General features: G+C 43.1%; 1 protein-coding gene across 1 annotated transcript; it reads right to left on the bottom strand.

Moving 5' to 3' along the window:
• Window positions 1–361: 361 nt before the first annotated feature.
• On the bottom strand, window positions 362–6,906 carry LOC143290716 (uncharacterized). The gene is made up of 3 exons (XM_076600231.1): window positions 6,617–6,906; window positions 3,731–4,147; window positions 362–1,752 (listed from the first exon to the last, which is right to left on the bottom strand). The coding sequence occupies exons 1-3, from the start codon at window positions 6,904–6,906 to the stop codon at window positions 1,137–1,139; spliced, it is 1,323 nt and encodes a 440-aa protein (XP_076456346.1). The 3' UTR covers window positions 362–1,136.
• Between the last annotated feature and the right edge of the window lie 4,233 nt (window positions 6,907–11,139).

Here is an 11,139-nt window from a genome sequence, read left to right on the forward strand (position 1 = left end):
TCCTGTTTCTGCCTCGCCCCAGTCTCACCAGGTGTGCTCAGTGTGTGCTCAGTGCAGGCTGTCCGCTCAGAGATGTGCAGCGCTGAACCATTTCTGGTTTCCCTGTCCTGCAAAGACAGCCATCCGAGCAACAGGCTGGTCCTGGAGTCGCCTTGTTTGTGATATTTCTGTCAACTTTGCTGTGATCTTTCTGTTAACTTTGTTGGGATCTTTCTGTCAACTTTGTTGGGATATTTCTGTCAACCTTGTTGGGATCTTTCTGTCAACCTTGTTGGGATCTTTCTGTCAACTTTGTTGGGATATTTCTGTCAACTTTGTTGGGATATTTCTGTCAACCTTGTTGGGATCTTTCTGTCAACCTTGTTGGGATCTTTCTGTCAACCTTGTTGGGATCTTTCTGTCAACCTTGGGATATGTCTGTCACCTTTGTTAGGATCTTTCGTTAACCTTTGTTGGGATCTTTCTGTCAAATTTGTTGGAATATTCCTGTCAACTTTGTTGGTATCTTTCTGTCAGTGGAATGCTGTTCATGACCACGTCAGGATGATCCGTGCCGGCCTTCCTTGTAGCTCCACTGGAAGGTGGCAGAATGGTTAAGTCACTTATTTGACAATGTTGTGTCTGTGAGGGTCTGGGTTCGATTCCCGCTCTTGCCGTTTCTTCCACGTTGGACTGGAAAATCAAACTGAGCATCAAGTCATTTGGGATTGGACAATAAACCGAGGTCCCGTACGCAGCAAACATATGACGCACTGGAAAATAACCCAGGACGAAAATGAATGTTGCCTGGGTTCTTGTGCAGCCCGTACACTGTATGTGTACACCATTCATAGGTTTCACCAGTATCATGTCTCTTCTGGATCTCTTCCATTCCAGTTCGTTCCCCCATCTCTTGTATGGCACACACACACACACACACACACACACACACACACACACACACACACACGCACAGAGTAACAACAACAAAAATTAAAATTAAAAACTCACATACACATATAGATGCGGACACAACTGCGTTACGTTTCGTGGTACAAATTCAACTATGTTCACACAACTGGAGGTTTAAAAGAGGCGGTTCCCTCTCCACTTTCCTCATGATGGGGATTTGAAACAGCCCCGTGTTCCATCCACCGTCATGAGCTGTGTCCTTTCTTTTTCCTCTGGCCTCTGGTGACACAGCCACACAGCTGTCTGAACGTGGACCTGTAGCGAGAACTCTGCCGGATGTAGATCCAGAAATTGACGGAGGAATTAAAAGCCTCGAACAGACTCGCCCCAGCGATGGTCACTTTGAACGCATTACACAGGAACCCGGAAATCAGAAAACCGTCCACGCGAGGATACAACGCCAGTTCTTTTGCCACGTAGGGAATCATACACACCACGTAAACACAACACACCGTCACCAGCATCCGAATCACGCTCACTTCCTGTTTCTCTGATGACGTCATACTGGAGGCAGTCCTCCGACGCCAGTTAGCGGCCATTCTGAGGCGGATGGTGATGGCGGTGGTGCAGACGACGACAACGACAGGAGAGACACAGGGAATGATGAGGAGAAGCATGTAGGTGTAAAACACGTCGATGATGTTCCTGTGACGGGTGTAGAAGGGGGTCAGGCGGGCGACGAAGGTGGAGGTGTTGGTGAGGGGGTTGCTGACTTCCACTGTCTCGTATTTCAGACTGACACAAACGTTCTCAAGAACCAGGATGTACGCTGCCACCACTATGATCCCCACCCTCATGTACCTGAAAAATAACGCTTTATAACGATAGGTTCCCCACATTCTAGCAGCAGAACTAATGGTGGAAAATATCACAAACATTTTGAACGAAAACTTTGGAGCCAAAAGTTAGTAGATACATATTTCAGATGGACTTACTGACTAAATGATAAACTGCCCTTTACAGAAACAAACGAACAAAGAGAAGGCATCGAAAACAAACACGACACAACTTTACTTCCATAGCAATATAGACTTATTATTGATTCACACAGTTTTGTAACACATGAGTGACGTATACGAAAATAGGGAAGTCACTCCTGCAGTTTGAAGCAAAAGATGTCAGATTAGACCATACGTGACGAATGAATATGTCTTAAGAGACACCGTTGCTATCTATTTGTGATAACTGAAATGTATTTGTGAGACTGGAAAACATTTCTGAACGAAAATTACCAGTTATATTTTGCTTTTTTTTCATGTCTGAAGGCATACACAAATATATACATGTGGAAAATTATAACACTTTCACTCATGACAAAATGTATATGATACATTATTTGGATGTAGTGCTGACAGAGAGAGAGAGAGAGAGAGAGAGAGAGAGAGATGCGGATTATTTGTCACTTCACATCCAGACATCAAGGCAAATAGAAAATGAAATCAAAACAAAACAAAACAAAAAACAAACAAACAAAACAAAAAACAACAACAACAAAAAACAACAACAACAAAAAATCTAAAGGGTTGATGATGTGCATACAGGACATTCGGAGACACTCAAATACATATGTAAACACGCTCATGTATATAATCATAATGGCTTCACTTGTAGACAGACTGAAAAAGAGAGACAGAGCCAGTAAATGAGAGAATCTTAGACAAAACCATTTGGAAGTGTTGCAGATTCTTTCATAAGAGTAATAATGGTATGCTTTCTGAAAATTTACTCAAGATGTAGGGGTCATGCAGAAAGGATGGAATGTTATTCAAAAGTAATCCACCAGAATACGTGACGCTATATTTAAAAAAAATAAATCAATATTAGGAAGAGGCAACATTATTTATGGACTATCAACATCAAAACGAAAGAATTAGTACTTGATGGTGGGTCATAACCAGATAATATTTTGAGCGTGAAAACTGCTTTGTTAAGCTTGAGTTTCAATTTTTATGGAAGAATACCCAACATTGCTTCGTCTGTAAAGGATAAAGAAGACGATTTTCGTTAAACAATTTTCAGAGCATGTCTACATGGACGTTGTACAGGTTTGTGGATATTATCGTTTGCCAGATCCCAAATAGTGGATAGATGATTGATGTGAAATTCAATAAAGGCATAAAACAAACATTTTACAGGAATGGATATCAATGAAATGTTTAATCTTCGACAACAGAGATCTTTTATGAGAGAGTTTTGCATATCATTCCTACATCAGACCATGACAGCTTACTTTCAATTACTAACCCCAAAACATTATGGAACTCACCTTGGTCGATGCTTTTATCATTGATGAACAGGGGAAGACAAGCGTAAGAGGTTGTCTGACACTTTTGTCTGGTGCTCATCATAATATATTTTGCTATATGTGGGTGTTGGCTCATGTGGTTTAACTCTGACCAATCAACTGATTACTATTTCTTTGTAAAGATGCACATATATAAAAACTTTTTGAAGTGCTAGCATGCAGGGTCATGTCATCTGTAAGCATTTCACAGTGTACTGATAAAGACAGAGGGAAATCATTTATAAAAATAGAAAATATTATAGGTCCCAGGACAAAGCCCTGACGTACACCATGCTTCAATGATTTGTGCCCATTGACCAGCATCAGTTGTTCTCTTTTATGTAGAAAAGAAGACATAAGTTCTAGTGTGTCACTTGGTAGGCCATGTAGTTAAATTATTTTAGAAGAGCATAGTCTACTACATCAAAGGCTTTGGTAAAATCAACAAACACAACACAGAGAGAGGGGGAGAAAAAGAGAGATAGAGAGTCTTACTTTATCTTGAAGATCTGGGCGGCCTTCAAAGGGCTGAGGATACAGATACATCTCTCCACAGCGATCAGAGCAGTGATGGTGTTGGAGATGGCCATAAACGCCAGATAACTGCCCAGGACAGGACCGTTATGTCGCTGAAGCCAGTAGTTGCCGGCCACAGGGTCCAGCAGACTGATGACAGCGTAGGACTTGCCACACATCAGGAACAGCAGGAAGCCTGTATCTGACACTGCCAGACTGACAGAACCAGAAAGGCTGTCTGACACTGCCAGACTGACAGAACCAGAAAGGCTGTCTGACACTGCCAGACTGACAGAACCAGAAAGGCTGTCTGACACTGCCAGACTGACAGAACCAGAAAGGCTGTCTGACACTGCCAGACTGACAGAACCAGAAAGCCTGTCTGACACTGCCAGACTGACAGAACCAGAAAGCCTATGTCTGACACTGCCAGACTGACAGAACCAGAAAGCCTATGTCTGACACTGCCAGACTGACAGAACCAGAAAGCCTGTCTGACACTGCCAGACTGACAGAACCAGAAAGCCTGTCTGACACTGCCAGACTGACAGAACCAGAAAGGCTGTCTGACACTGCCAGACTGACAGAACCAGAAAGGCTGTCTGACACTGCCAGACTGACAGAACCAGAAAGCCTGTCTGACACTGCCAGACTGACAGAACCAGGAAGCAGTACTAACAGGATTCCGATTGGGATGAGGAACGGTAATGTCAACAATTTGATGAGTGGGTATCAATGTGAGGGTGTGTGAAGGGGGTTGTGTTTGGAAACCAACATAGATCAGTGAAAAAGACATATCGGGACATGTGAAACACGGAATCCCAGCAGAGAGAAAGCCAACTGACAGCTTCAGTACTCTGAGGCACAAACCACTGCCACTGTTGCTGAAATGCGAGAGTACGCTGCAAAGAACATGTAGAAGACAGACAGTGAACTCACTGCAACATCCCCACTGGAAGTACCCATGCACGATGTGTATGGTCTATGTAACAGTGCAGGCTGCAGATTCTATTTGATTTATTATCCCTTTCATTAGACCAGAATGCCTAGAACAACCCAATACTATGAAGTCAGTTTTATGTTTGAATCCTGAACTTGTTTTAAAGCTGTATGAGAAATAATCTGAATAAGTCTTTCTAATAAACCCTATATCCCTAGCACTACATTTTATATTCATCAGAAAGCGCGTGCTCTGTTCCTTCATTTGCGACCAACACTTTGCAGATCAGTTCAGAGATTGATCAGGAAAATGCCCCAGCTCGGAAGTGAACTGACACGCATTGTTCAAGAGTTACGTAAAACCAGCCGTGTGCTGTATGCACAGTTCACTTGTGAAGTTTAAAGCTGAAGTACACACAGATCGCAGGTCCTCAGTGGACCCACTCTACTCAGGGAGGGGCGAGGGGGCGGTGGGGGGTGGGGTGGGGGGGTGGGGGTGGGGGGGTGTCTTGAATTCCCAGTATCAGTTTCACATACCCAGAAAAGCTTCACTGCGTTCGGAAAAATCTAAACCACATCTGCTATGCAGATGCCTGACCAGCAGTGTAACTCAACGGGCTTAGTCAGGCCTTGAGAGTATACATATGTATTTGTGTATCTATCAGAGTGGATTTCTTCTACGGAATTTTGCCAGAGGTCACAACTCTTGTTGCCATGGGTTCTTTTACGGTGCCCCAAGTGTGTGCGGCACAAGGGACCTCGGTTTATCATCTCATCCGAATGAGTAGAAGCTCATTTCGATTTTCCAGTCGAACATGTGAAATGGCGAGAGTGGGATTCGAACCCAGAACACAGATGAACGTCTTATCCATTCAGCCACCTTGCTCCTTGAACCAAGGAAACTCACGAGGAGTACTGCCTTGTGGCCAAAGATTTCATCGGATCCTCCCTGTGCTGTTTAAACTCGATGGAACGACGGGTACAACAGCCGAGTGGTTAAAGCGTCCCGGGTTCAAATCTCGGTAACAGCACCAGGTGGGTAAAGGGTGGATATTTTGTTCCGATTTCCCAGGTCAACATATGTGCAAACCTGCTTATTCCTGAAACTCCTTCGTGTGTATACGCAAGCAGAAGGTCAAACACGCATATTAAAGATCCTGTTATCCATGTCGGCGTTCGGTGGGTTATTGATACAAGAACATACCCAGCATGCAAACTCACAAAAACTGAGTATGGCTGCCTACATGGCGGGGTAAAAAATGGTCATACACGTAAAATCCCACTCATGTACATTCGAGTGAACGTAGGAGTTGCAGCCCACGAATGAAGAAGAAGAAGAAGGAGGAGAAGGGGAAGAAGAAGGAGAAGAAACTGGAATCAACCAACGCTCAGAGGACAGTACCGATATCCTGCCTCGCCAAGAACTGCTGGAGCACACTTCAATCTCCTGTGGTCTGCGCCAAGGGTGCGCTCTCTACGCCAAACCTTAGACACCAACGTCAGAGTTTCTGGCCAGAAGTTGGCTGTTGTCCTCTGGCAAAATTCTGTAGAAGAAATCCACTCTCATAGGTAGTCCTCACATCACTGTTCTACGGCTGTGAAACATGTGCTGTTCCATAGGAGCATCAAACGTGTGCGTGTGTTAATGACTTGACTTGTATGGGCTGCGGTGGACACATTGCTATTTTTTCCAAACTAGTAACAGATTAGGAGCTGTTTGTGTTGCAATGTGTTAAAACAGAGTTGAAACTATATAAAAGCGTGGTCAACTGACTGAAAACCAAAACACATCATTAGCTACTGCAAACATTACCCAAAGACAATGGAAAACAAGTCTTTCCAACTCAGGGCTAAAAACAAGTTGTAGATATCCTTCATTTTAAGTCTGCTCAAATGGTATTTAAACTGGTGTACAAGACTCCTCACCAGAACAGACACAGATGAATCCTGTCTGACAGCCCCTGCCGAGCAAAGACAATCATGTTGATGACGTTGGTGATGACACCGGAAGTCACCATCACAGGCATTATCCCGACGTACACCACGAGGTCCACGACTTCCGCTGCACGTGGACTGATGACGTTTCGTGGATTGTCACATGGTATGAAGAAAGTGGGAATGGTAGCATTGTTGATGTATGTGTTCTCACCAATGGTTGTATTGGAAGAGACAGCCCCAGACACGCTCGTTTGAGATGACAGCGGTGTCATCCACATCGTGTGATGTTCGTGAGCTTTGCCCTGCACGAACTCACACACAAATTTCAAGATTTAATTATCCTTTCACTCCTATTGGAGTATGAAGGATTACTACAAAATAAAAATTTCATGCCCAGAACAAACATTTCCAAATACACAACAATGTCACATAAAAGTTGAGAAAACACAAAATTAATGTCTTTTAACTCCAAAAGTATAATTAGGCAACATTTGCAAATCTAATCATCTTACTTACAGCTAAAATGACTTTTTTCCCTCCTTTGAGCATATTACAAAAATTAAAAACCGATTTTGGAGACAAATATTTTTTAGGAACATATCTGTTTCGTAACTGATCATAATTGTGTGACCAAGCGCGCTATGCTTGCTCCAACACTATTCACGCACAAGCCAGAGCAGACGACGTTTTCACTTCTAACCCTTGCACAGAATATGTGACGTAACTCTGCTTACATCATTTTGTCCTGGCCAGACCACCTGCTCACTGCTCGACCAGTGTCGCGTCGTGATACGTCATTGGCTGAGAAGAAACTTGTGTTTCTGTTCCACAGTATTTAATTAATAGCTCTTTTGTCAGATCAGTAAACTACTAGTATTATATACTGGCAGAATCGTCTTAATTCCATCTTTAAATCTATTCCATTTATGTTCGCCTACGTGAAACTGATTTAACGCAGTTTGTAATTTTCAGCGACGAGCTCGTTAAAACTGACCCTGTTCAGGTGACTTAAATTAAGATTATAAATTCATCTTAAATAATCAACACTTCATTTTACACTCATTATAAAGTAGGCGTTGAGCTCTTTCTTTTGCAACTTATCCGACGTAAATCGGTTCAGGAATCATTTAGAAATCTATCACTGAACACCTTTAAACAAACACAATTGTCATCGGATTCTCCGTGATTAGTGACGATCTGCTTGCAAGCACACGTGACGCACTTTGCGGTCCGCTAAACTTGCATAAATTGGCACAGTGAATGATGAGTGGTCATTTCATACCTGGTCAGTCATCTGACCAGAGCCTGCTCTCTCTCTCTTGCTGTGTCGCGGGCAGTGTGTCGTGTGTGTCCCCACAACAGCTGACACCTCGCTACGTATCGCTGTAAGTACTAGTGTGTAGAATGTGTTGATTTGTAAATTGTATTATTTGACACAGTACTTGTGGTTATATGAGTATGTTCAGTTATTGCTTTGTTCAGTTAATTCTTTGTTCAGTTATTGCTTTGACAAGTTAGTCACAGATCGGCTATGACTGATCTAAATAATTGCCATGTCGCCATCTGCATGGAGCAGTGTTCCATTTGATTCTTAACGTCACAGTCAGTGACGTCTCTCGACACAGATAGTTTGTTCCAGAATGTTCTAGTGAGTGCGTAAAGTTCATTCACCACTTAATGGTTAAGCCATGATGGTTCTTCATTTAATATCTGGTCTATCAGTTTGCCAGTATTATATCTAATCCACTGATTCATTTGAGTCACTTTGACACAGTATAAGTTTTACCTAGTCTATACTGTCAGTGTACTTTCACCAAGTCAGCATCGCTTCAATCACTTTAACTGCACTATTTAAATGTATTAGAAATGTCATTTGATGTCAGCTTTTGGTCTTCACACATTTGCATTATGTTGTTGCGTATCCCAAACCCGAGTGAATAGTCTTTCCATGTGATATGTATACATGTGCTTTATTATTCACTTGTGCCGACACATTGTACTTATGACATTTGTTTGTGTCATTTCAGGCACTGTCTTCTTCTCTTTTTATCTTCTCATTGTCTTCTCCTAGTTGTCTTCTCATTATTTCTTCTTCTTAGTCTTCTTCTTTTAGAATATTGTAAATAAACCAATAGAAAACCCCATTTGTGACTGGCCTCTATATGTCCCTGGCCTGTGCGTGGGATCTTGTCTATCCTTCAATTAATCATATTTAGTTAAGTCTTTTGTACCGTACCCCTATTAGAACCACTCGGGACACGGCTACAATTGGAACATTCCATTATAAAATGAAACTCATCACCAATCACAGACATGTTACAAACCTTACAAAGCCGTAACTCTCGTGGTATGCCTTTGTGTCTCCCTGTTTCTATTTCCGGCTTATGATTACTTCTTCGAAATCTGAAGAAGCTGATAACGTAATTATCTGGCATTTCACACACACACACACACACACACACACACACACACCAAATTCCCCGCATTTACACTTTTCGCCATTTCGCCATGAAACAACAAACATTGCCATAAATTCCTTCATTTCCTTTTTCAGTTTCCCCCTGGTCTCTGCCGCCTGATGCCTGTTGAGGTGGTCACGTGTTCATACCAGCATAGCTGACACTTTAAACTCACATGGCATGGTGCACTTGTGAACATGCATGTTTTGTGTGGACGCATACATGTATTCAGACACAAATAATTAGAATACATGTATACAAACACAATGAATGCATCACATTGCCGTGGAACTAGTAGTAGTAGTAGTAGTAGTAGTAGTAGTTGCAGCAGAAACAGCAGTAGTAGTAGTAACAGTAGTAATAATAGTAGAAGTAGCAGCAGTAGTTTTCGTAGCAGGTCTAGAAGGGATAGTATGGACAGGAGTTGTAGCAATATGAAAGGCAGCTTAGAAAAATGTGGTAAAAATACTGGTGGAAGTGAAAGGCGTGCCAGCTCCACAGTTTTTGTTTGTGTGTTTGTTTGTTTGTTTGTTTAAATATATACTAACATTGTGAACAGAGAAAGACACAAGGAAAACAAAGAAAGAAGGGAGAAAGGAAGTTTTAGTATGAAGGACGCATTACATAGTTTTAACAGAGATACTGCATCATATCGACTTTGTGCGGAACTTGACCGCCAACACAGCTGTTTATCAAACAAAGAACATTTACCTCAAATGAAACAAACAAATATCTAAATAAACACAATAAACACGTAAGCAAGTATATCAAGATGTCATTAAAATGAAAGATACACGAAAGGAATTTGGCCACGTTCAGCGAACTAAAACATATCCAGATACGCGTGCATATTCACACACACACACACACACACACACACACACACACACACACACACACACACAGACACACACACACACACACACACACACACACACACACAGACACATGGAGACACACACACACACACACACACACACACACACACACAGATATAGAGACACAGACACACACAGACACATACAGACAGACAGACACACACACACACACATACACACAGAGTGAGAGAGAGAGAGAGAGAGACTCGGCGATGTGAAGAGAATGGACAAAACAGAACGGATATTACTCATAGTTATGAAAAACAACAACACGAAAATGGCTGGTGCTGTGTTACGCCGATCTAGAACAGCTGCAAGGCATTGGCTGTGGTGTCCCTCAAACGTTCACTCTGCATTTTGAGGCACGCCAGCAGCGGCATCAGCCTCAAGCTGCTGAGCCTGGGGTGTGCCCATTTGACGTTGGCCTTGAGGTTGTCGTTGTGTCTCTGCTTTGGGGAGGAAGGGGGCAGAAGGGTTAAGACGCTTATATGCTAATACAGAGTTTGGTTCCGATCCCGCTCTCGCCCTTTCCGAGTCTCCCAAATTTGACTGGAAAATCGAACTGATCGTCTAGTCATTCGGATGAGACGATAGACCGAGGTCTCCCCTGTGCAGCACCCACTTGGCGCACTGTAAAAGAACCCATGGCAACAACAGTGTTGTCCTCTGGCAAAATTGTATGAAAGAAATCCGCTCTGATAGGTACACAAATATATATGGATGTACACAAGACCTGACTAAGTGCGTTGGGTTATGCTGGTAAACAGGCATCTGTCTGGCAGATGCGGCGTGGCGAAAATGGATTTGTCCGAACGCAGTGACGCCTCTTTGGAAAGCTGAAACTGAAACTGAATCTGAAAATGAAAGTCTCTTTTTTTTGCGTCCCTTGTCACGACTATCACGCGTGAACTCCTCATGGTAAAGCTTTCGGTGACTCCGGGCCGTTCCATGTGGATGGCATGGCCTGTCCTTCAGTGCCGGGACAGGAGGAGCCTTGTGGAGCCCGTCCTGCCCTGGACATTGTGGTCAGTGATGTGGTCCTGCCCTGGACATTGTGGTCAGTGATGTCCTGCCCTGGACATTGTGGTCAGTGATGTCCTGCCCTGGACATTGTGGTCAGTGATGTGGTCCTGCCCTGGACATTGTGGTCAGTGATGTCCTGCCCTGGACATTG

The sequence above is a fragment of the Babylonia areolata genome, chromosome 16, assembly GCF_041734735.1.
Source record: "Babylonia areolata isolate BAREFJ2019XMU chromosome 16, ASM4173473v1, whole genome shotgun sequence".
NCBI classification, from domain to species: Eukaryota; Metazoa; Mollusca; class Gastropoda; order Neogastropoda; family Buccinidae; genus Babylonia; species Babylonia areolata.